Below are 26,079 nucleotides of genomic sequence, written 5' to 3'. Positions count from 1 at the left end.
GCTTCTCCGCAACAGCCTTGTCTTCCCTGAGTGCGCTTGTGCACCTCAGTCACCCAGTGGCCTCACTGATTGTCTGGCAGGCTTCCTGCTTCTGAGGTACTTAAACAAAAATTGCAGGGAGTTTTTGTGTCTCTAGCTAGTTGCTCTTCAAATTCTTTTTGGCCTCTTAATTATATTTTTACACTTGACTTGCCAGAGTTTATGCTCCTTTCTAGGCTCTTCGGTAGGATTTGACTTCTGATTTTGAAATGATGCATTCCCCCCCCCCCAAGCATCTTGTACTCTGTTTAGACAGGGGGGAGGATTTTTGGTCCTCTTACTGTGTTTTTTTTATTATTTTTATTTGGGGGATACATTTACTTTGAGCCTCTCATCTTCTCACCCCTTTCTTGGCTTTGCCCTCTTTTATATTTGTCTGAAGCCAGCATTATAAATAAACTCTTCCCCCCTCCCCCACAGGCCGCCCCAGCGAGGGACCCGTCCCATCTCATTCTGGATTTGGAGAATAGATGCAGCTGGACCTGACTCCCCTGGGTACCGGAGTCAAGATGCCCACTGATGCCCATAGATACCGGGGCCAAGATACCCATTGGTGCCACTGCCAAGTCGCCCCTGCCTCCTTCCAGTGCCACCGTATGGTAAGTTGTGACCCGCACACACCGCAGGATTTGCCCATAAAGCAACACCGGCTTCCTTAGAGGCAAACCCAGGGGGCTGGCCCCAGGCCACGGCCGAGACAAGGGGGGCGGGGGACACTGATCAGCCGCTGGAGACAGGGAATGAGGCGCCCAGTCCCTGGCAGCCCGGGTGGGGAGGATCTGGGAACGGGGCGCAGAGCCCAGGGGGAGACAGCGGGGCCAGCCCGGGCGCTAGAGGAGCCGGCAGTGCCCTCCTGCAGCCCGCCGGGGTACAGGGCTCCGCAGCGGTCAGCAGGCAGCCTCCGGCCCCGGCCCCATCGGACTGAGGGCGAGCGCTGCCCCCAGAGAGCCCCTCTCCCCAGCACCGCGAGCTGCTGCCAGGCGGGGGCTCCAGCCCCCTGCGCACCGCATCCTCCCCCTGCTGGGCTCGGGGCTGGGCCCGGGCGGGCTGGGGAAGGGACCGAGCCCTCTCGGCTCTGGGGGTGCCGAGTGGCAGGGGAGGGCAGAGCCACGGGACGCGCTGGAGAGCTGGTTCTGTGCGCTCCCCACGGCTCCAGGCCCTGGAGCCCGCAGCGGCAGCGCCCCCCTGGGCAGCAGGAGGCTAGTCCGGGGGACCGTGGTCGCCCCCCCCCATGCTCCAGGGGAGAGAGGCAGGGAAGCAGGGTGGGCAGCTTCCTCCATCACCCAGCCCCAACCCCCCTCTCCCCTGCGTTACGCACGGGTCTCCCTTTGCGGCGGGGACCCCTCCGGCTCCCCATTGCAGGGGGCAGCTCAGGGGGGCCCTTGGCTTGCAGAGCTGCCGGTGGCAGAGGCGGGATCGGGGCTCCCCGCTCTGCCCCTGCCCGCGGGGTGCCCGGGGAGACGCTCAGGCCCGGAGGCGGGAGAGGGGAAGGGGGGCGCGCTGGCTGCTCAGGGCTGGGGCTGGGGAGCGAAGGGCCGTGGTTAATGTATAATTGGGAGCATATGGTATTTAAAAGACAGCCTGTTCTCTCGGGAGCGCTCGGGGCTGGGAGGGCTCCGCTAATGATGGTCAATTACTCACCAGGCTGGGCGAGCAGGGCAGCCACTCCGGGCTCCTCGCTGGCTAATATTTGCTCTTCAAATATTTTACTTGAAAGGTTTACAACGTGTTTTTATCTGCAGCCCCCGGCGTAGGGGGCCATCTGCGCCGGGGCCTCGGGGATTATAGAGCCATCGGCCCCCCCAGGGTCCTCCAGCCGGGCCTGTCTTCTATTTGTTCAATGCAGGAAGGAGCGGGGGGGACACCCAACAACCCCGTAATAAAACAGAACCTGGGCTGGGTTTATGATTGAATCCGAAGCACTTTGCCATCTGGCAGCTGTGCCTGCCACCCCGCCTGCCCTGTTTGCTCAAAAAGCGCCGGAGAGCCAGGCACACCCCGAGCCCGCGGGCCCAGCTCCCAGAGCGATGCTCCGGACACGTGGCCGGCGGGCCCCGCCGCCCCCGGGATGCGGGGATCCGCAGAGGAGGCCGAGAGGAGCCCCCCGCCCCGCCCCGCCCCGCCCCCAGCCAGCCACCGCGCGGGGATGCTGCGGGCTCGGGATGCTCCGGCTGCCGCTGGGAGGATGCCGGCGGGATGCAGCCGAGGCGGCGAGGCAGGCGCTGGGATGTGCTGTCCAGCCCGAGCTAGTGCTGAAATCCCTGCTCCCACGGGCGCTGCCTTCGGGGCGCGGCTCCTCCCCGGGCGGGTGTCGGCTCCGGGCCAGGCTCCGCTGCCCTCGGCCGCCCCCCGCCCCCCGGGGAGGGCCCGGAGCCCCAGGAGCGGGGAGAAGGGGCCGGGAGGGCACAATCAGAGCCCTGGGATTGGGCCACTGCACCCTCCATTCCGGGCCAGTGTCCCCTGCTTCCCACGGGACAGAGCCGGCTGAGAGCAGCCCCTGCCCGGCCCAGAGCCAGCCCGCCCCGGCCAGGCCCACGGAACAGCCCCGGGGAGAGCCAGTGTGCCCAGCCCGCGGCCTCAGCCCCCTCTCCCCGGCGCTGTGTGAGTGGGGGTCACTCAGTCCCCCGCCTCCAGCCGCCCGCAGCCACCGGACCCCAGCGCCCGCCCGGCCTTGGCTTGCCTGGGAGCGAGATGGCTGGAAAATCCCCGCTCAGCGGCCATGGTGCTGCCCTGGGCAGAGGGGACAGCCCGGCACGGGCGGGGCGGCGAGGGCGGTACATTTCGGGGGGCGGAAAACAGCTTTTGGGGGGGGTAGTTCAGATGAATTTAGCCTGCACACGAGTGTGAGTGTGCGCGCGTGTGTGCGTGTGAGAGTGTGTGAGAGTATGTGTGCGTGTGCACATGAGTGTGAGTATGAGTGTGTGTGTGTGTGTGTGTGTGCGCGCGCGCGCGTGCACATGAGTGTGTGTGTGTGTGTGTGTGTGTGTGTCTGCACGCGGGGGAGAGAAAGAGATCGAGTGTGTGTGAGTGTGTGCGTGTGCGCGAGTGTGCATATGAGTGTGTGTGTGTGTGTGTGTGTACGTGTGTGTGTGCACGCGCGGGAGAGAAAGAGACCGAGTGTGTGTGAGTGTGTGCGTGTGCGCGCGTGTGCACATGAGTGTGTGTTTGTGTGTGAGGGAGAGAGAGTGTGTGTGTTTTATAACCCATGCCTGGCTGGAAGCTGCCGCACACAACGCAGGTGAATTCTCTCCTCCTCCGCCTGCCCCTGCCCTGTGACATCACCACCTGCCACCCTCTTGCCCCTCTGCCTGGAGTCCCAGTCACCCTGGGCACCCCGGAAAGGGACTCCAGCTTCTCCGCTGCCCGGAGCGGGAGAGGAAGGCTGAGCTCTCCGGGTGGAGCTGACGCCTCAGGAAGGACAGAGAAAGTTCCCCGAGGCTTCCAGCAGGAGAGGCCGCCTCCAGGGCCAGATCCCCTCTTTGCTCCGAACAGGTAGCTGGCTTTAAAGGCGCCTTTCGCCATTCCTGGGGAGTGGGGGGGGGCTATTTTCTATTTGGCTTCAGTTTGCTGCCTCTGCTTCTTTGTAACCCCTAGACCAAGGCACCCGCGCATGCCCCTCGGCTGCCTTGCCTGCCTGCCCGAGTCCCATGAGAAGCAGCCCTTACTTTGGACGGAGGCTTTTGCGTTTAGTCTTTAGCCAGACAGATCCCCTCGTCTTCTCCGAGCTGCCCCAGAACAAGGACAGAGCAACGATTCTTGTAGCGAATGGGAAAGTTTCATGCTTCCTCCCTGAACATTTTCATTCAGCTTCTAGCCTGGTCTGATCTGATCCTGCACCCATCTCTCTAGGACAGGGACACAAGGCCGGACCCTGCAGTCCTTCCTCAGGCAAAACGCCCACTGACTGCAGTAGGGTCTCGACCCAAGCGAGGGCTGCAGGGTTGGAGGTTTGGGGTCATTCTCAGCCTGTTTAGCGTCTTCCTTTCCCCCAGCATGGCAGGTGAATGCCACAGGGAAGTGCCCCTGTATATCCAGGAGCAGGTTCTCCGGGCTCTACACATCAGCGCAGCTCCAGTCCAGTCCCCACGGATGTGCGCCAGCTGATGCTGTGGCCCAGGGTCGGTGGTGGTAGGTGATACAACGCAAAGTATCCTGTGAGTTACACCCAAAGGCAACCCGTCAGCTCCGGCCCAGGGCACGGGAACTTGTGGGTGTTAGAATTGTCCTTGTTCAGCTCCAGGAAATGTACTGAATCCTTTCCCCCTTGGATTTGTGCTTTCCTGGGGTTAATACTCACAGCCAGAGCCAACTTCCCCAAGCTGCGGGGTGCACGTACACAGGGCGTGAAACTGGCACACGCCTCTGAGAGAGCCAGAGATTCACGAGACATCAGTGCGTTTTCTTTGGTGATCGCTCGCACTGCGAGATCAAAACCGACTGTCAAAAATCCGGCCAAGATTCTTCAAACCAGTGATTCTGGGGATCAGGCGGTGGTAACGGCACCGCGGTACAGCCTACAGGAGAGGGCAGTGCCGGGCTAGGCGCTGTACAAACATAACAAAGATGATCCCAGAGTGGATTTAGGGGTGTGATTTTAGGCACACAAGTTGGAACATTTGAGTTTATTCATTTCAGGCAGACTTTTCAAAGCCACCTAAAGAAGTTAGGCACTTCTCTTCCATTGACTTCCAAAGGGAATTGGGCGCCTGTCTCCTCTCTATGCTTTAGAAAATCTTGCCCTTCTTCTTTCAATAGTTTTTGATTGTGAGTTTTTTATATGTGTGTGGGCGAAGGGAGAGAAGGCGGCAACAAATATACGATATTGTGCTAGCTGTTGTGGTTGGTTATTATGAAGATGGAAAAGTATATACACCTTATTTTAGGCTCTCAGTTACTACAAGTGAAGAAAGAAAGAAAGAAAGAAAGAAAGAAAGAAAGAAAGAAAGAAAGAAAGAAAGAAAGAAAGAAAGTGTTTGGAGATAGATAGATAGATAGATAGATAGATAGATAGATAGATAGATGGGGTGGTTGGGGATAGATAGATAGATAGATAGATAGGGTATGTATAGATAGATAGATGGGGTGTATGGGGATAGATAGATAGATAGATAGAGAGAGAGAGAGAGAGAGAGAGAAAGAGAGAGAGAGTGTGTGTGTGTATGGAGATAGATAGATAGATAGATAGATAGATAGATAGATAGATAGATAGATAGATAGATAGATAGATGGGGTATGTATAGATAGATAGATGGGGTGTATGGGGATAGATAGATAGATAGCCATTTTCATATGAGACCTGAAAAACTAACGGCCACACAGACGTTAAGATCACATCATTTTTTCTAAGAGCAAGGCTGGCCTCAGTGCCCTTGGCCGAAGTTTCTTCTTGCAGTATGCAGCGTGATGTCTGGGAGTTGCTCTCCCACCCAGCGATGGCTGCATTTTAGTGGTCCTGGGTGTCTGTACTTGCAAAGCACCTTCGGATCCCGTCTTTCTTCTGTCTCCCAGAACTAGGAGACGTTCGTTGTTATTCGACACACACATTAAATGTGCACAATTAGCTCGTCTTTAGTTCTCTCTCTTTCCACACAAGCTGCTGGGAAGTTGGCAGGTGGTAACGTTTGGTCATTACACTCCGAGGGAGAGTCAGGCCGTAACCTAGCAGTGAAAGGCTCCATGGCCTCGCAGGACCCCCGCCCCCCCCCCCATGCCAAAACGCGCCCCAGTGTTTCTGGCTAGGATGTGACCCGCCATAGGGAATGCCTGGGCTTTGCAAAACGTCGCTCTGCAGAGATACTGACAGGCAGGCCCTGGTTTTGGTTGCAACCCAGGCTTCCAGGAAATCTCGGGGGGCTGGGGAGAGCGGGATCGGCCCAGCACACAAACAAGACCGCTGGAAATTGCTCGGAAAGTTGTCAGGTTTTCTCTCTCGGTGGCATAATTACCCAGCCCAAAGAATTCAGTCTGTGGAACAATGTACAGGACGGGGGAGGTTTGCGGTACGGGAGAGTTGCCCCCAGCGAGGTTAGGCTCGGCTGTGTGGTCCGCGCAGAGGCCCGGTGTTGTGGCCGAGGCATACGCAGAGCCCAGGGGCCAGGTGCGGGGGGTGGCACAGGCCAGGGGCCAGGAGGAGTTTTCTCTTGGAACAAGCAGCACCTAGAAGAACCGATTTTGCACTTTCGAAGTGTAAGACAGCGGGGAAGAAGGCAGCGCGGGGCCCTGGGGTCAGCGAGCCCTCTCCGGATGGGGGGGGGGGTGATAAATGGACTATGAGTCAGCCCCCAAAAGCTGCTACGCAAAAGACAGAGTAGCCTGGCCCTGCTCTTCCTTGCGCTGCGAGAAATCCGGAGCAGCCCCGCTGCTCCAATGCAGTTCCACCGACGGGCCTGGGGGGACGATCAGACCTTGCGCATTCGGAGCTGGGCTCTCCAGGCCAAAGGCTGATCCAACGTGTAGTGGCGTAAACGTGGACTCACTGTGCTGAAGTCATCGGCGTGACTCAGGGGCCCGCAGGCTCGGTGGGATCGGGGCTGTCCCTGGGTTTAAAAGGGACAGGCGGGGCATTGGAGAAAATGGAGAGGAGGGCCCAGAGATGGAGAACAGGTTTGGAAAAGAAGTCCCGTAGGGAAAAGTTGGCACCTGGGCAGGTCCCACCGGGAGAAAAGGGAGCTGGGCGGAGACAGGAGAAGGCTCTGCCGATAGAAGAAGGGGTGTTAGATGGGAGAGGGGTCAATCAGTCGCACCAGTTGCTAAGGATGGGGCTGGCGGGACAGGCGGACACTGCCCATAGGACACCCCAGGAGTCCAAATCTCTAACATGCGCCGGGTCCGGGTGACTCAGCACCAAGCCTCGTCATAGAAACCACCCTAAAATCAACCGCCCACCCAAACCCCCTGGAGTAGAGGCATCCAAGGACACGGCCTGACCTCCCGCCTCTGTCAACAGCGGGCGCTTGTGCCTCAGAGACGAGCCACTCCGCACTTTTGACACTGGGAATCGGTTCCAAGTTTGTAGGTTCAAATCCCTGGACTGGGGTACAGGGGTGCGAGTGACGTCGGTTCCGTTTTCATCTTAGACCGCAGCAGGGAAACTCCTGGGGAGAGGGTGGGGAAAGGAGCTTGAAACCCCTCCGGGCAGCTTGGGCAGCGGAGCAAGACCCTGAGGGAGGCTGAGGAGTTGAGGTCAGGAGAGAAATTCACAGATACGCAGCTAGATACTCGTGGCTCAAGTGTGGTCCAGAACCAGGGATCACGGAACCATCCTGCCATGCTGCGGCAGGAGAGAGCCAGACAACCTATGAGCACATGACTTATGAGGAGAGGCTGAGGGAACTGGGATTGTTTAGTCTCCAGAAGAGAAGAATGAGGGGGGATTTGATAGCAGCCTTCAACTACCTGAAGGGGGGTTCCAAAGAGGATGGAGCTCGGCTGTTCTCAGTGGTGGCAGATGACAGAACAAGGAGCAATGGTCTCAAGTTGCAGTGGGGGAGGTCCAGGTTGGATATCAGGAAAAACTATTTCACTAGGAGGGTGGTGAAACACTGGAATGCGTTACCTAGGGAAGTGGTGGAGTCTCCTTCCTTGGAGGTTTTTAAGGGCCGGCTTGACAAAGCCCTGGCTGGGATGATTTAGCTGGGAATTGGTCCTGCTTTGAGCAGTGGGTTGGACTGGATGGCCTCTTGGGGTCCCTTCCTACTCTGATATTCTATGATTCTATGAGATCTCCCACCCTGTCTAAGCCAAATTTTCCATGATTATCATCAAATTCCCAGAGCTGACCCATAGTATCTGAACTGGTCCCCCACTCCCAGGCCCCTCTCTGCCTGCTCCTGTCTGTTGTGGTTCCTTTCTGCTGCCTTTCCAGCTTCCCACTTGCGGCCTCCTATGGCAGGCCTGCACAACATGCGGCCCAGGGGCTGCATGTGGCCCGCGTGGGCTCGCTGTGCGGCCCGCGGGGGGGGGGGTGAGTAGGCGGGCTCACTGTGGGGGGTGAGTAGGCAAGCGGCGGGTGAGCGAGGGGGACTGAGGAGGTGAGCGGGAAGTGGCGGGGGGTGAGTAGATGAGCTGAGGGGTGTGGGGGGCTGAGGAGGCGAGCAGGCGGCCAGTGGCTGGGGGGCAGGTGAGCCGGCAGCAGGGGAGGAGGCGGCTGAGGAGGCAAGCGGGTGGGCAGTGGCAGGGGGTGAGTAGGCAAGCTGGGGGAGGGGGGCTGAGGAGGCGAGCCGCGAGTCGGTGGCTGACCTGTTCTACTGATCTGGTCTGGCTCCCATCCCCTCTCCAAGGGTTGCAGCTGTCTGGAGGTGCCTGCCTTCCACACCTTCCTCATTCACACCTCATTCATTCAACAGGGCAATTGATTACAAAGTGGGGAGAAGATCTTATTCTACTTCTAGCAAAGAAGACATTTTTCTTTTACCTTAATTATACTACCTTAGGGGCCCGCTATAACATATTACCAAGGTTCAATACCGCTGTTTCGGTGGGGCGGTGCTGGGAAAGGAGGGCTTGTTTCTGTGGGGTGGGCAGCGCTCGGGGGGGTTGTTTCCGTGGGGCGGGTGTTGTGTTTCAGGGGGGCTGGGCGGCGTTGGGGGGGGTTCAGCGGGGCCGGGGGGTTTCGGCCCTCAGCTGTTTTCTTTTGAGTAATATGGCCCTCGCCGCTTTACGAGTTGTGCAGGCCTGTCCTATGGTATCCAAAGCCTACAGTAACCCATGGGAGCAGACACCACGGGGATGGGCAGCAGTCTAAAACCCTAACAGAGCCATGTAGTTTCCAAGGGATCTGATTCATTCAGAAGCAGTTGTATTGTCTCACCCCCAGTGGGCTCCTCTCACACTCTGGACATGGCAAGGAGCTGCCTGCACACCTGTCTCCGGCCCCTAACCGCTGACTATAACCCAAAGGGAGGTTAGTAAATGCTGTGTGCGCAGCGCCGAGCACAGTGGGGCTGGAGGGGCTCCGGCAGTACAAATGAACGGACACCAATAGGCAGGTCCGAATTCTGTTCCGGAGTTGTGGGGTCTCCTGTCTGTCTCCGCAGAACGAGACCACCCCGTGCTGGAGAGCTGGCGCGGGAGGGCTGGGGTCACCACCTGGCAAGGGGGAGGGGCAACATTTCCAAGTGACTTAGAAGCCTAAGTCCTATTTCCGGAAGTGACTTAGGCACCCGGAAGCCTAAAGCCCCATTGACTTTCCATGAGACTGGGGCTCCTAAGTCACTTGGGAGCTTTTGAAAATTTGACTCTGTCATTGTATGTCTCTGACCCTCTGGTCTCACGTCCCTCCTGCAGCGGGGGGAGGGGGCGTCTGGAATTGCCGCCCCATCGCTCACTGAGCTGAACAACCCTCGGGAGGACGCCCCGGCACTGGGAAGCAGCGACCTGACGCCTGAGACATGCCGCACCAAGGTGAGAACTGCTTCCCCTCCGAGCGCCGCTCCAGCTTCCAGCCCCCGCACCCCCACCCCGGGCTGCAGCGAGACGCAGGGCGGGTGTTACGGCGGATGTGGCTTGGTGCAAAGAGGGGAAAGAGGCGAGGATGAGGGAATCCAGTCGACTCGCTTTGGCTGGAGAGGGCGGGCTAGTCCCTAGAGCGCAGGAGATGCGGCTTCTCTGAGCCTCCTTGGACTGAGAATAGAGCCGGGTCCGAAACGGCCCCCAGCAGACCTCAGAGCCGCCTGAGGGGGTGCGTCCCCCCGGCTCCCCCAGGTGCGGACAGGGTGTGTCCCGGGGTGGCAGAGCGCATGGTTAGGGTCACCCCTAATGCCACCCTCCACCTACGTCATGCTGTTGCTTCCCACAGCACAGGACAAGGCCAACTCTTTCGGGGGGTCCTGGCAGGCAAAACAACGACCCAGGCCCCAGACATCTGCCCCTCCATTACTGCGGTCCCCTGACCCCCACCTCGCTCCCCTCCAGCCTGCCCCGCCCCGTCTTCCGCGCCCACCAGCCACACAACCTCCCTCCCCGTCGCACCGCCTGCAAACGGCTCCTCCTGGCCCTGCCCTGCTGGCAGGTGAGGGTCGTTCCTGCCAGGGTCCCGCTCGCCCTTCCACCCTCTCCCCGGCCAGCCCCTCCTGCAGACCCACGTACACCGGCTCTCTCCGCCCTTGCCTGGGGCTCCCCTGGGATCACAAGGAGACACACGCGGATTCCTAGGTCGCTGAGATCCTCCCGGCTGGCCTCCGGCCCGGCATGTCCCCTGGGGATTCCTGCACCAAGCCCGTATCTTGTGGTGGAGCTAGGAGGGGGGGCTGGCTTAGAAAGCGGCACCCGCGCTGCATTGGAGGACGCCAAGTGACAGAAGCCGCCGGGTCCCTCGTCCCATTGTTCTAGGGGTTCATTTCCCGCCCCGTTAACACTTCGCTCCTGATTACCCTGGCCCAGCACCCGCCCCCCAGAAACCTCCTCTCCAGGGACCGGAGACAACATGCTCCTGAAATAGTCCCGCGGGCGTCCCCCTGCACCCTCCGCTCCCCTTCCCCAGCCCCCTTGTCTCCTGCTAGGCAGCCTGCGGGGGGGGGGTCACCTCTCTGCTTGCGGGGGCCCCACGTCACCCGTCTGCCGGGCTCTTCCCCAGGGGCTGGCGGCGTGAACCAGCTGGGGGGGCTCTTCGTGAATGGCCGCCCCCTGCCCCCCTGCAAGAGGAAGAGGATCGTCCAGCTGGCGGCGAGTGGGGTGCGCGCCTGTGACATCTCCCGGAGCCTGAAGGTGGGACTCGGGCCGGGGGGGCTGGGGAGGGGGGAGGAGGGGAGTTTATTCCTGAGCCCAGCACATGGGCGGAGGCTGAACCTCCCCAACGGCCAGGCCCATACTCGGCCCCGAGGCCCCACTCCCACGTCCCGCTCTTCCCTCCCCCGCCCCCCGCTCCTCTTCCAGCCCCCGCTTCGCCTCTCCCTCCACGTGGGCCGCGGCTTGGGCTGGCCAGGGCTCCTCATGCCATGGTTGGGGGCTCAGGGCTCCTCTGGCGGGGGGGGGCGGGGTGGGGGGCAGAAGGGGCGGGGCCTCGGGCAGAAAGGGCGGGGCAGAGCGGGGCCTCAGGCAGAGGGGGCGGGGCAGAGGCTAGCCTCCCGGAATGGGGACTTCACGCCTCGCCCATGTCCCAGCAAATCTACAGATACCAGCAGAACCCAAGGGGAGGTCCTGGGGCAGCTGAGAGGAGACAAGCAGAGGCCGAAGGGCAAAAGCCACGCAGGGAAGGGCCGGGGGGAGCCTGGCAGCAGAGGGCCAAGGGAGGCTGGCAGGGAGGGTGCTGATTTACGGGGCTTGATCCCCTATTTCTCCCATCTCCTTAGGCCCCCGAGTCCCCACCCGGCGCCCCCGCCTCAGTGTCTCTCTCTCTGTGCCGCAGGTATCCAATGGCTGCGTCAGCAAGATCCTGGGCCGCTACTACCAGACAGGCGCCGTGGAGCCGAAGGCCATCGGCGGCAGCAAGCCCCGCATGGCCACCCCAGAGGTGGTGGCCCGAATCGCGCAGCTGAAGCTGGAGCACCCGTCCATCTTCGCGTGGGAGATCAGGAGGAAGCTGGGCTCCGAGGGCATCTGCGCCAGCGACCGGACGCCCAGCGTAAGCCACCGCCCGGAGAAGTCACAGAGCCCGGTCCTGGGCTGGCGCCGAGGGCTGGAACTGCAGGGCTCTGGCCCTCTGCTTCCACCCCAGGCGATGCACAGTCGGCTGGGAGCGGCTCTACTCTTGCTACTGTCTAGGGCAAGCCAAGGGTATGGGGAGGGGGCGCTCACTACCCGGACTGCCCCCTCCAGACTCGCCATCCATCGGCACTTTCTCACAGGCTCCACGGGCGAAGTGGCTGGAGGAGGGGTCAGGAGGAGGTGGGACATGGCCTGCCCGATGGTGCAGCGAGGGCCTCCCACGCAGAGGGGAAGGAAGTGGGGGGAGAAGCGGACAGCGGCGGGAATGATGGGGAACTGCCCTGAGAGCAGCGGGGGGTGGGCGCTCATGCCAGGGGTGCCGTTACTGCCCCCGACACACCGTGGGGCTGGTTCTGTTGGAGACCCAGGTGGCACCACCCGTCTGCCTGTCAGGTCAATGGAGTCGACTGTGCAAAGACAGCGCCTGGCACTTCCCGAGGCCAGTGAGAGCACTGCGCGCAGGGGGTGCCCCCGGTGAAAGCCAGGCTGTTTTCTGGGAGGCTCCCCCACAATGGAGCAAATTCCCAGGGGAAATCAGGACGCCCCTCACCTGAGTGTTCCCAGAGAGAGAGGCTCACTAGCTTTCCCTCGGTGGCATCCGGTGCTATCCCCCGGGGCGGACCGCAGCGACCAATCTATCAGAAGGGCCCCAGACAGACAGAGAGAGAATAAAATGTCACCTCCAGGGTCACAGCACAGGGTTAGATTTTCTAATCACAGAGTCTCTCCAGTTTCCATCTCTGATTTGTGGATTGTCTCGCTGCAAATATTATTATTCCATTGAAATTAAAGGGCTTTCCAGCTTTCCAGCTCCTTGGGCGCAGATGGGCGCCATCCCTTGGGGGTGGCGATTCCACAGCACGAACCCAAGCGCAGTCAGGGAAACTCAGGAGCACCGGTCCTTCTGGAGGTTCGGCTCTGAGACTGAAGCTTCGAGACTTCCACAACTCCAGGCCTGCCCGGATCTGGACCCCAGCTGCCCCACGTCTACGTCTACACACCCTGGGCCAAATGAAGTCAACAGAGACACTCCTGTTGACTTCACTCCCCCTGCTCTGCCCATTCAGTGGGCGAGAGCCGCTTAGCTCCAGGGTCTGACTGGGTCACTGACTCTGTCCCCAAGCGACTCCCTGCGTCTTCTTTGCCCAGGTGTCCTCCATCAACCGGGTGCTGAGGAACCTGCAAGGGGACATGCGGCTCACAGCTGACTTTGGTTTCATGATGGAGCCATCACCACCAGGTGAGACATGCCGTGGAAAGTCCCCAGGCGTGAAGACCCTGGGGGCAACTGCGGCCAGCATGTAACAGGAACACGCTTTTAACATACATCCGTGGAGAGACACTCACGTGTACCCCCTGTCACGGAGTGAGGGGGGACACCAGGCCCTGCACCCCCGGCTTCCTGCAATTCACCAGGACTCTCAGTCAGCCAGTAAAGCAGAAGGTTTATTTAGACGACAGGAATACAGTCCAAGACAGGTCTTACAGGCACAGACAACAGGACCCCCCCTCAATTAGGTACATCTTGGGGTCCCAGGGCACCACAGCCCCCTTGGGCGGTCAGAGCCCCGTTTGCCTCCCAGCCCTTCCACTAGCCAGCTCTGAAACTCCCTCCCCTTTGTTCTGTTTCCCAGGCAAAGGTGTCACCTGGCCTCTAACCCCTTCCTGGGTTCTCATGTTACCTGCTCAGGTATCTTCCCTCGGCCAGTCTCCCATCCCCCAATGCAGACCATCCTAGCCACACTCCCTTCTCAGCATTCACAGACCACATTAAGAACAGTCCCAGTTCGTCACCCTCCCCACCCAACCACACACAGATTGCCACCCCCGCAGACATCTCCTCCCGTGGCCTCTATGCAGCGGGCCCTGACCTGTCCCCCAGCGATAGCGTCTGTACAACCAGAGCCCCCTCCAAGGCCCTGCTAACACAAAGCTGGTAGGTAGCAGCTCCCTCCACTCTGGGAAACGCATCAGAACGACCCACTTAGAACCATAGAATCTCAGGGCTGGAAGGGACCTCAGGAGGTATCTAGTCCAACCCCCTGCTCAAAGCAGGACCAATTCCCAACTAAACCATCCCAGCCAGGGCTTTGTCAAGCCGGGCCTTAAAAACCTCTAAGGAAGGAGGTGCTGGCAGACCCATATTTTAACCCTAACCCCACAAATTCCTTCCCGCCTGCCAAGGGAAACCCCGGAGAGCAGGCGCAGGTGGCCTGGGCCAGTATCAGCTGCTCTGGGTCAGCCTCTTGGGGGTCTGAGACCTCCTCCCCCTGGGACTAGCAAGCACAGCACACACCATCCCCAAGGGGTAGGGAGACTCTTCAGTCACTCGCCAGCGCCCCCTTTGGCTGGCTGGTCAGTGTCCTGGGGGATACCGCGGCCAGTCCTTGGTGGGTGGAGGGAGAGGCGCTTCTAAGGGCAGAGATCAAAGCGGGGGAAAGAAGGGGGCAACTCCAAGGGGCCCCATTGTCGTCCCCTCCAGAACGCTCCCACGGAGACATTTATTATTATTAGCACCGTATTGTGCACCGTGCATGCCGTTCTATCAGTGAACAGCTCGGGATTCTGCGTCTAGCTCCCAGCCCCATTGCTGGCCTCCCCCTCCCCGCCCCCAAGGAGACCACCCCTCCCAGCATCCCTGCAGACCGTTTGAGTGGCCACCCGAAAGGAAAGCGCCGCTCCACCCGGCGCGCTTCACTCCCCTCTCCCCTGCGCTGCAGGTTCCCCCTGGCCGGGAGAAGCCGTCAGCAAGGGCTCAGCAGAGGCGCCCGCGTCCCGGTGGCACCCTGGGAGGAGCTCAGCGTCGGCCAGGGGACCCCCGCCGGGCGTCCAGCACCGGAACAGGACGGTCTTCTCAAGCCAGCAGTCCGTGGCCTTGGAGAAAGGTGACTGGATTGAGGGCTGGGGGTGAAGCCGCGATCTGATTCACACACACGCCCATGTACACTCAGGTCAGGGACACGTCACGCCATTGGCTTTCCAGCTTCAGAGCATGACCCAAGCGCTGATGGACAGGGTCCGGAAGGCACGTCCCCCAGGGGCAGGTTATGCTATCATTGTCATTTCAATCGTCCTCTGGAGCAGCTGGCGCTAGTTACGGTGGGACCCCGGCTCTGAATCAGCCGGGCCATTCTCATAATCCTAAAGAGATTCCCTGTTGAGATCAGTGGGGAGGAAGCATTGACGGCCGGGTGCGGCCCTGTGTTGTTGGGGAGGTGTTGACCTAGCTGTGCGTCTCTGGGGTGGTAGCTGTGGGCCAAGGCAGGATGACTTTGCTCCAAACTCCCTTCCAGAATTCCAGAGAGGGCAGTACCCCGACTCCGCTACCCGGGAGAAACTGGCCTCGGCCACCCAGCTCCCCGACACCACCATCAGGGTAAGTGGGAAAAGCCCCTGACTCCCCTCTCCTCCCCAAGCTGGCTCTGCGCATGCAAACCCAGGCTGGTGCCAGCTGTATTTGCACACCTGTGCGAGTGCGAGAGCACGTGTACGTGCAGAGTAGTGTCTGATCGTGAGCAGACCTGGGCAACACTTTTTGCTGAGACTTTTTTCCAGTAAAAGATGCAGATTTGGCGACATCAAAACTTTTCACAAATTCAGGTCGGGTTCACCAAATAGTTCATTTCAAAAACGTAAAAAAAATCCCCTCCCCCCAGTGAAAATGTTTCATTTTGACCATTTTGAAACAAAAACCATTTGGATTGCTTGGTTGGAAATGACTTGTCGTCTCGAAACGTCCTTTATTCTTTTTTGAAATGTCAAAAACATTACAAATGGCCCAAATCGAAACACAGCCCCTTGTTCACAACTTTCCTATTTGCCGAATGTTTGGAATTTTTTATTTTCCGTCCGACCCCAAATGATATTTTTTCCGACCTTTCGAAATCGCCAGCGAACCAAATCTCTGTAATTCACACAGCTCCCTCGGGGTTAGTGACTGTCAGTGAGCAAATGAGCGTGCGGCGAGAGTGCCGCTGCGTGTGAGCGGACGTGTCTCCGCGTGTGCGAGTGCGGGGTGCGTTCGTGGCTGTGCGTGTGGCTAAAGTAGTGAGTGTGACCAAGTGTGTGTGCGAGAGAGCGGCACAGCCGTTCCGGGACCCAGGGGAAGGCTCTGGGCGTCTCCCCAGCACCTTGGCCAGCTACCAGGCGGGAGGCAGACTGCCCGGGAGCTCAGATTTCATTGCCATCTTGGTGTCACTAGCCGTCAGTCCCATGCTGGTGTGTCTAGACCGGTGCAAGGGCGCCACCCAGAGGAGAATGTGGAGGACAGCAGCTAATTTCTGAGTCTGAAGCTCTGGGTATTTTTGTCCTCCCCTTTGCTGAACCAACGGGTCCCAGGCGAGGGCTGATCGGTCTCTTTGCTGGCGGATGGACTGTGGCTCTGCGGACACATATTGGCCGTGCCATGGGGGTGTCAGATCATGAGACAACAGTCACACACACACACACAACACCAGCAGGCACAGCCAGGTAGAGCACACCCTGGAAACACAAATCTCACACGCACACACATTCTCATATGTATTCTGGATGCACTTCCTAACGCCAGCTATAAATCACGGTGTCTTGGGGAATATTGAGAAAGATGACCTCTCTTAGGACCAGGCACTGGGGCGTACTGCTGCTCGCTCACCAAGCTACAAAGCATTGGCTTTGTTTGGAATAGCTCAGACAAATGACACCATCATTGTATTACACCAGCCTGCTAAGACAGCATTGCTACTACACACTGCCCAGGCTGTCACGTGACACACTCACAAACCCCTGGGAAACACACACACACACGCTGGGGCAAAGTCTCCTGGGCCTTGTGCCTGCAATAATCTTTTACCACTATGCAAAGTGGAGGCAAAGTGTTTCTGATCTGGGTTTGTTTAGCACATCTTTGCACAGCGGTAAAAGGCCCCAGCAGTGGCAAGGCAGAGACGCCAGCCCCCTCCCATTCTCTCTTTCACACGCAGTGAGACGTGTCTCATCTATGCCCCATTTTGCCAGGCGAGCAGCCAGCCCCGGCTTAGAAAAGACATTCCAAATTGCCAGAGTTTTGCCCTGGCACCCAGGTTCGTGGCCATTAATGCATTAGAGACCGAGCAGAGCAAAGCTTTGGGGCGGGGTGTGAGGATTTAGGGATGTCGTCATGCGGATGCCCTATCTCCAGCCCCAAATGTTCCAGAAATCACGCGTATGGCTCCAAAAAAAAGCAGGAGATTGAAAAAAGTAACTCACTGGGGAGGGCGCTGAGTTACTTCAGAGAATTCTTTCCCAGGTGTCTGGCTGCTGGGTCTTGCCCACACACTCAGGGACCGACTGATCGCCAGATTTGGGATTGGGAAGGAATTTCCCCCCGGCTCAGATTGGCAGAGAGCCTGGGGGATTTTCGCCTTCTTCTGCAACATGGGGCACGGGTCATTTGCAGATGTAAAGGGGGGATTCTCTGTAACTTGACATCTTTAACCCGTGGTTTGAGGACAGCAGTAACTCAGCCAGAGCGTAGGGGTTTGTTACAGGAGTGGGTGGGTGAGATTCTGTGGCCTGCGATGTGCAGGAGGTCAGACTAGATGATCATGATGGTCCCTTCTGGCCTTAACGTCTGTGAGTCTATGAGTTTCCTTTTTCGTTGCCTTCTGGGTTTGGAGCCTTTAGGGGCCACGTCGTCCAGCTTTTCATGAGTGTTTGGGTGCACCCAGCCTGGAAGGGTGCAGCGGCTTATTGGGGGATTGGGGCAGGTCACTGACCGTCTCCCTTCTCCTTTGCTAGGTTTGGTTTTCAAACCGAAGAGCCAAATGGAGACGAGAGGCAAAGCTGAAGCTGGAGACTGACCGTGCAGGTGACAATCTCCGTGCATTGCTGCGGCGTGACGCTCCCAAGGGAGCTTTGGCAGTCCTGTCCCCTCTGTGCACCTCCTCTCTCCCTGAGCCAAATGCTCTGGTCTGGAAGCAGCCTGTGGACAGCTGCCCAGACACCCCCAGGCAGTCTCCGATGGGCAGCAATGTCTTTTATATCATCTGTCCATCCCATCTCACTCTGCCCATGCAATTCAACCCTTCACTGCCGCTGGCATCCGGGACTGGTTCAGCCAACACATTGTCATTTCATTTTCAACCTCTAGGAAAACCTTCTCCCCTTCAAATTCTTGGGCAGCCGCATGGGCTGGGTTCAGTACAGCTGCCACCTTCATGGGCACCCCCGCAGTGCCAATACCAGCTCTACGCGGATGCCCAAGCTCTGGGTTAGACATTGGAGAAGACTCTAAGTACTCTAAGGCTAGTGAAGCACAGGAATATCTCACCGAGGGAGGCCGTGCAAGCCCTCTTTTAAGAACAGATCAGCCAAACACCTGTCAGGGATGAGTTACATGTATTTGGGCCTGCCTCAGCAAAGTGGGGGGAAAGGGGTGGACTTGATTCCTTAAGGTCCCTTCCAGCCGTTTGTAGGATTCATACCTACGAAGATTGTTCTGTGGCGCTCTATGAGATTCTTGCCCCGGAAGTTGGTAGAGAGACGCCAAGATCATTTTTAATAAGGAAGTTGGAGAAGGGATCCAGGAGTCAGGACGCCTGGTTCTATTCCCAGCTCCGGGAAGGAGTGTGAGCTAGTGGCTGAAACAAGGGACTGGGAGTCAGGACTCCTGGGTTCTGTTCACGGCTCTGTGGCTGACGTGCTGTGTGATCTTGGGCAAGTCACTTCACTTCTCTGCACCCCGGTTATGAAATGGAGGCGATGACTTTCCCCAATGGACGGGTGGCTATGAGGCTCGTGAATGTTTGTAAAGCACGTGGCAGCCGTCACTAGCGAAGCGTCCATACGATATTCTCTTCCTTGCCTCGCCCAGGGTCGTGGTGTGACTGGATTCTGTCTCCCTTTGCACCAACTCCCCAGGCCTTTGCTGCTTTTCATCCGTCCTCAATGACCGACACCATCTCCACACAGGTAGGCAGTGTGCCCAGATCTCCCCCTGGGCCAGCTCTGCCTGGGAGGCTAACCCTAGACCCAGGGTTTTTCCCGTTTCCGGTGTAATCCCCAGGCTTCCCCTCTGCCCACCAGACCCACGCCGTCAGCCAGCAACGGGGCTCTGGCCCTTCTCCCAGGGGATGATCCCGGCTGGATCCACCCCGTCAGGACGGTGGATTAGAGTATAGCAAACTAAGACCCCCATGAGTTCTGAATGGGCGCGTCCACACGGGGGGTTAATGCACTTTAACATCACAGAGTTAGTTAATGCATTTTAACTCTCTGGAGGGCTCCCACGTAGACGAGTCCTGAAGGAGCAAAGTAGCTGGATTCCTGTGAGAGAGGAGCTGGCCCGGAGCAGGCTGGGGCCCTGAGTCTGGAGTGTCCCATCAAGCATGGCCTTGCTCCTAGCAGGGTGCTGGTGGCCGCTGCCCAGCGATGTTCTCTGGGTGACCTTCCCAGTGGGTGACGTCTCTCTCCTTTCTGCTCCCCTCACAGCACCTGGCTGCCTCCCCAGACACCCCCAGCTTCACTGTCTACTCGGGGACCTCCCAGCCACTGCATCTGAGCACCTCTCCGCCCGGCGCTTGGGAAGAGCCTTGCTGTGGTAAGTGGGGCTGGACGACTCCAGGCCTGGCTCCTGCACTGCGTGGTTTCCACAGCGTCCCCGGCTCAGCCCGTGGGGTAATAGGGCCAGGGACGTCTGTCCTCCACTGCTCCATGGGAGGGGGTGGATAGCTCAGAGAGGGCACAGATGAGTAACCCAGAGGGAGAGCACCCCATGCCTCTGCCCCCCACAAGGCTCCAGTGACAGGGGAGAAGGAGTGAAGTCCCCCTCTTTCCCTCCTCTGGAGACTCCATCTCAGGCAGAAAGAAGACCTCAGGGGTGGGGAGGAGACAGGCAGGGCACCTGGGGGAGGGGATCCCAGGACAGCCCCCACCCATCACTGCCAAGTGCACCCAGCTCTGAAGGCCTCTCCTCCAGGGATGCCCCCAGCTCCAGGCTCGCTGGGGATCCACCCAACCCCAGTTAGAAGGGGAAGAACCAAATGACATGGGCCTGGCTGATCCTTTGTTCTTTCGCTGCAGGGCTGGCTCCCGGGGGCACTCTGCCTCCAGCTTCTTGGAGGCCAGCTCTGGCCCTCCCTCCCTTGGACGCCTCACCCTTCTCTCTCCCCGGCAGTGCCCCGCAAGTCTCCTTCTCTCTGCCGCCCAGTGCCACAGCGATGGCCCCCTTGCACCCTCCTACTCCCCCTCTGCTGTCCAGAGCCCAGTTCCTCTCCGAGGATCGGACGCCTGGGTTCCATCCCCACAACCCCGGCTCAGCAGCAGCCTTTGGACACTTCCACTCCAGACTTCAGGGCTTATGATGTTTCCCTGGTGTACTCGGAAGGCAGGAGGCCCCAAAGATGGGCTGCCCTGCCCCTTGTTGACTTGCAGCCGGGCGGGAGCCCACATAACCCCGTTGTCTAAACCATTCCCCAAGGGGAAATCTGACGCTGAACCTGGGCTCAAGGTGTCTAAGCAACTTCATGGCCCCGATGCTGCTGATTGTCATTAGAGATGTACCTCCCCATCGCTGAGAGCTGCCCGCTACCCTGGAGAACACTCAGCTGTTAGACCCCTCCCCGTCAGCACGCACTCCCGCAGCCATGGGAGGATGGGCCACAGCCCCTGGGGCTCTTGGCCGGGCTCTCAGATGGGGCCCAAGCACAGAGATAGGGTTTTCCTTAATGAACCACCCTGTCAGGGAGTGTGGGGGGACACAAGGCCCTGCACCCCCGGCTTCCTGCGATTCACCATGGCTCTCAGCCAGCCAGTAAAGCAGAAGGTTTATTTAGAAGACAGGAATATAGTCCAAGATAGGTCTTGCAGGCACAGACAACAGGAGTGCATCTGTGGGGTGATGAAGTGCATCTTGGGGTCCCAGGGCACCACAGCCCCCTGGGCGGGGGGTCAGAGCCCCATCTGCCTGCCAGCCATTCCACCAGCCAGCTCCTGAAACTCCCTCCCCAGCCTTTGTTCAGTTTCCCCGGACAAAGATGTCACCTGGCCTCTAACCCCTTCCTGGGTTCTCACGTTACATGCTCAGGTATTCTCCCTCATGGCCAGTCTCCCCTCCCCCAATGCAGACCATCCTAGCCACACTCCCCTGCCTTCCCAGCCAACACTCCCCACTCAGCATTCACAGACCACACTAAGAACAGTCCCAGTTCCTCACACCCGCGTTGTGAAGCGGGGAAGAGCGAGCCCACAGCCCGTTGTGGGACATAGCAATCTGGACTTGATTTCACACAAAGCTCTCTGGGAGTGGGGGAAAGGGGGACCCGGAGCAAGGACGTGGGGTGCAGGAGAACAGCAGAATGAGGACCCTGGTCTGCATTTTCTGCCAGTGCATGGGCCATGGGTGGTTTGTGTCTTCATTCTCCTCTTCACCACTTCCCTTATCTTGGCCACAGCTTCCACAACCGGGCCAGAAGGGTAAAAAACCAACCATCTCCTGAATGGGCTGTGATGCAGCTCATCACCTCCTAGACCCCTCCCCCCCCCCCAAGCCATGGTGCGCCCCCCACCCCCACCATCCTCGTAGCTATTCCCTTGGGAGTCGATCAGCCTGACACACCCCAGCGCCTCGGCGGCCGTTTCTCTAAAGCTCCGAGTTTCTCTAAAGCTGCAGTATGTCCCAGGGCGGCTGAGGCGGAATACATTAGGGTACAGACACCTGCACTCCTCCATGGCTTCACGGGCACTTGCGCCTTAGCTTGTGATGTGCTGGGGGGACCAAACAAACGGGGGGACACCTATACACACAGCTAACGAGCTGGCTCTTTGATACCTCTGGAGACCCTGGCTTGAGTTTTCCCTCCCACTCTCTGAGCAGATCCACGCGTCTATGCTCTCAAACCACAGGGACATCAGAATCCCCACCCCAGGTCAGACCGGGGTCCAGCCAGCCCGTACCCTCTCTCTGTCAGAGGCCAGCACCAGCTGCTTCAGACAAAGGTGCAAAGATCCCAGTGGGCAGTGAGACTGGGATTCCCAATGGGTTTATCTTTATCTCACCTGTGTGAGGCAGGGCAGTGCTATTATCCCCATGGTACAGCTGGGAAACTGAGGCACAGAGAGACTAAGTGACTTGCCCATGGTCATACAGGATCATAGACTATCAGGGTTGGAAGGGACCTCAGGAGGTCATCTAGTCCAACCCCCTGCTCAAAGCAGGATGTCTGCCGTGGAGCAGGGAATTGTCCTAGACTAGTATCCTAGCCACTGGCCCATCCTCCCTCTTCTTGGGGTTTCCAGATGTTCGCAGCGTTCGTCTAACTGCTAATACTGGAGTTTTACCCTTGACCTCAACCACAGCAGTTAGGCCAGGACCAAGCACTTTAGGAAATCCCCTTTACAGATTATCCAGCACACAAGGGACGTTTCTTCCCAGGCCCACTTAGTTTAGGGCCTGACCCGACGCATGAGGGTCTAGATCCTTGATAAATGTTTTATCCTCTCTGGGGAGGACCTTCTTAGCCATACGAATGTCTGATCCTTTTGTTAATAATCCTGCTAAGCCCCGTTCTAAGCCTTGTTATGCAATGTACCGGAGACAATAAATTGTGAAGTAGGTTTGATAATCACTTCTTGTGACCCACCGCACGGACATCAGGTTACGCGTCACATTCCAGGAACTCTAGTTGCAACCACTGAAGGCTGGCTCCTACACAGCCCCTAGGTCTGGATTCCCAGCAGCCCTCCCCCAGAGGAAGACCTGTTTTCCCCTTTCCTCCCACTCCAGATCTGAAGGCTGGGTGCACCAAGCACCCCGCTCATCTGACAGTTCCTCCAGCCCTTGGCCATGGCACGGTAGCCGGTGCTGTCCCAGCACGATTTATTATTTGTTTCCAGGACAAAGGCAGGAGAAGAAAGAGAAGGTGTCGGAGATGGATAAGCATGCACCTTAAAGGGCACCTGACTTGTGAATGGGAACCTACCCTGGCAGCCAGTACCACACACCTGGGGAGGGAACAGAGCCCAGAAGTAGTTTTGGCTTGATGCAGCCATTACTGATATTCTCTGGCCTGTGCTTTGCAGGAGGTCAGATTAAGTGATCACAATGACCCCTTCCGGCCCATACAATAGGTGATTCTATGAAATCCGGGGGCAGGAGCACGCTGAGGTTATTAAAAAACACCTTGTGACCATAGCACCTTCCACCCAACAATCCCAACCGTTAACGGCTGGTCCCCCCGGAACAGTGGAACTTCCCACCCTGTTACAGGTGGAGAAAACGAAGCACAAAGAGCGGATGTGAGTGGATGAGGTCAGACAGGAAGCCAGGACTAGAACTCCATTCTCCTGCGCTGGTACCTCAGCCATGAGACCCTCCTCCCCCTCCCCACTCCAAAGTCCTGCACTTCTACCTCAGCCATGAGACCCTCCTCCACCCAAACTCCATTCTCNCACCCTCCATTTTCCTGAGCTCGTACCTCAGCCATGAGACCCTCCTCCCCCTCCTCACCCCAACTTCACCCTCCCCCTCCCCCACCCCAACCATTCTCCTGCGTTTCTACCTCAGCCATGAGACCCTCCTGCTCCTTCCCCTCCCTCTCCCCTCCGCCTCCCTCTTCCACACACCCCTAAACTCCATTCTCCTGCGCTTGTACCTCAGCCATGAGACCCTCCCTCACCACCCATCACCCACACTCCATTCTCCTGTCTCTGACCCTTATTCCTCAGCATGTCCAGTGACAGGTGGGGAGCTGAGCGGGCCTCCATACTATAGCATCACTTGGCCAGGAATCAAGGATGCTGCAATGCCACAGATGGTAGGGTCTCGCGTTCTGCCACGCAGGAGATCCAGGCTCAGTTTCTGGGCGGTCAGCAGGCGTTGGGCATGCAGAAAGTCCTACCCACCGTACTGTGTGAGGGCTCTAGAACACCATGGGGGGATCCTGGGTTTGGTTCCTGCGCCAATGTGATCTGATGAGCAGGGGGGTGAGCACAGGCCGATCTCACTAACGCCAAGGGAGGGGTTCAGCACCTTGGACAGTCAGGCCTTAGCGGTCTGGGCTGGCAGGGAGAGACGGCTATTGAGGCCCAGAGGGAAGGGACTAGACAAGTGTCATGTGACCTTTACAGTAACCCCAGACAGCAAATGTGAAAAATTGGGACAGGGGGTGTGGGGGGAATAGGAGCCTATATAAGAAAAAGACCCAAAATCAGGACTGTCCTTATGAAATCGGGACATCTGGTCACCCTATGGAAGAGCAGCACCACTAAGGCTGGGAAAGGTCAGCGCCCCTCCCAGCCAGGTGCAGTGCATTGCTACATAGCTTGAAGCACATGGGTGGGTTTCTGTGCTGGGGGGGCCTGACCTCTGAAGCACTAGACCTTTCGATTCTCTTTCCCAGTGCCCCTCCTGCTGCCCTGCCCTGGCGAATAACAGATCCCTCGTCTCCCCTTGGCGATGATGCCCACGAAGACTACAGGTCCCCGGATCCTTATTACGTGCTGGAACCTGCAGCCTCTGTGGGCCATGCCTCAGGGTACCATTCAAGGGGGGGGGGCAGCTGCCCTCTGCTCTGTTTCATACAGATTGGGCACCGGCTGTGGACACCCGGCAGGTTATCCAGGCGGCCCTCGGCCACGCAGCTTGGCTTAAGGCACTCTCGCTCCCCCATCGCGTTTGGTTGCTGAGCTGTGCTGCTAACCCAAGTGCAGAGAGAGTCACGTCCAGTGCGCACAAGCTGCTGAGTATTATTGGGCAATCCAGGAGCCGCGGGGAACGGTGACGTGCTGGATGGAGTTTTTCATCCCGCACAGCGCTCAGCCTCTCCGATGCCACACCCTCATTCTTCCCAGGGGGCTCCAGTGCCCAGCGGCCTCCGCCCCACCTAGCAGGAGGCAAAACGAATCCATCAGCCCCCCTAAACTCTAGCACTCAGAAGAAGAGATGAAAAAACAGAGGTGGAGGCCCTTAGCCAGCCAGAATACGGAAAGTGTTTGACTCAGACAACATGTTGCATTAGTAAAAGTGGAACGTGTTCCTCTGTAGACGGAAGCGAAGATCTTGGTGTAAGTTAGAACTGTTCCATTGAAGTCAATGGTCCTGTGTTGATTGGTGGCAGATGAGGGTCTGGCCCCCCTAGGGCATGACTCCATTAGAAGTTAGAGCCAGGAGAGCCCATACACTCCACCAGCCCAGGGGCCATGGCTGGACGGCCCCATTTTCCCGTGCTTTTGTGCCAGGCTGGTTTTAAATGCCCCCAACTGGAGCGAGTTGAATTTTTTCCAAACAAAAAGATTTTTCATAGGGGAAAAAAAACCATCCTGTTATCAAAAACAAACATTTTCACAACAAACAGGCAGACAATATCATTCACATTTGTCACTGTTCACAGAAAGTTTTGCTTCATTTTTAAAGAATCATCAAAGATGGTGTTATCGAAAGGTTTTGTTTATCAAAAATCACCCGTCTGGGTCTCCCCTGAGGGAGCAGAAGGGGTCAAGTGGGCATCTTAGGAACAGGATTTTGGGGAGAGGAGTGGAAACGTTGGAATTGGCACAAAGGGGTTGGTGGAGACATCAGCCGGAAGAACGTAGTGCCGGTGCCAGGTGCCAGACCGACAGCACCTGCGAACTGACACGCTAAATCCATGAACAATGACAGCACAGGCCTGAAGGAGCCACCCCTAGCAGCATTCAGGCTTTGGCTTCCCCACGGACCCTGGTGGCTTTTGTGACGTGTAGACAAGAACTCGTGCCGGCCACAGAATAGTTGTAATTTTCAGTCGTTACTAACCTAGCCTGGATTAGAACCAACCATTTGGCACCAAAAGACTCTTTAGGGCATTCCCCGTTCGCTTAGCCACCCCTTCATTTGGGGCTCTCTACTAAGACTTAGCAGGAGTGTTTGTGGCAGGTGGGGGAAGAAGGGGGTTGTCCTGTCCTCTGAGACCCCTACCGGACTCCAGCTGGATATTATTAAATATTTGTCTTAGTGCTTAGAGCCCCAGCGATGGATCAGAAACCCACTGTGCTAGGCGATATACAGACACACAACAAAAAGGCAGATTTCACAGGGGTAGCCATGTTCGTCTGTATCAGCAAAAACAACGAGGAGTCCTTGTGGCACCTTAGAGACTAACGAATTTATTTGGGCATAAGCTTTCGTGGGCTAAAACCCACTGTGGGTCACTACAAAAACTAATTTCCCCCTGCTGATACTCACACCTTCTTTTCAACTGTTTGAAATGAGCCACCTTGATTACATTGGCCTCATTAGCACTACAAAAGGGATTTTTCCTCCCTTGGTATTCACCCTTTCTTGTCAACTGTTGAGAATAGCCCACTTCCATCTTAATTGAATTGGCTCATTAGAACTGACCTCCCCACTTAAAGAACAGGAGTACTTGTGGCACCTTAGAGACTAACAAATTTATTAGAGCATAA

At 57.9% G+C, this 26,079-nt stretch overlaps 1 protein-coding gene across 1 annotated transcript in view; it reads left to right on the top strand.

The window, feature by feature from the left end:
* Positions 1-18,814, top strand: part of PAX4 (paired box 4) — a 58,415-nt gene extending 39,601 nt beyond the window's left edge. The window contains exons 2-12 of the mRNA XM_034762799.1: positions 9,325-9,441; positions 9,952-10,048; positions 10,613-10,743; positions 11,384-11,599; positions 12,832-12,922; positions 14,265-14,289; positions 14,476-14,567; positions 14,976-15,058; positions 17,440-17,509; positions 18,515-18,612; positions 18,707-18,814. Of these exons, the coding sequence (XP_034618690.1) occupies positions 9,325-9,441; positions 9,952-10,048; positions 10,613-10,743; positions 11,384-11,599; positions 12,832-12,922; positions 14,265-14,289; positions 14,476-14,567; positions 14,976-15,058; positions 17,440-17,509; positions 18,515-18,612; positions 18,707-18,814 (1,128 nt within the window). The remainder of the gene's footprint in view (positions 1-9,324; positions 9,442-9,951; positions 10,049-10,612; positions 10,744-11,383; positions 11,600-12,831; positions 12,923-14,264; positions 14,290-14,475; positions 14,568-14,975; positions 15,059-17,439; positions 17,510-18,514; positions 18,613-18,706) is intronic.
* Positions 18,815-26,079: the final 7,265 nt, after the last annotated feature.

This window comes from Trachemys scripta, chromosome 1 (assembly GCF_013100865.1).
Source record: "Trachemys scripta elegans isolate TJP31775 chromosome 1, CAS_Tse_1.0, whole genome shotgun sequence".
NCBI classification, from domain to species: domain Eukaryota; kingdom Metazoa; phylum Chordata; order Testudines; family Emydidae; genus Trachemys; species Trachemys scripta.
This window is presented reverse-complemented; position numbering and strand designations above follow the sequence as displayed.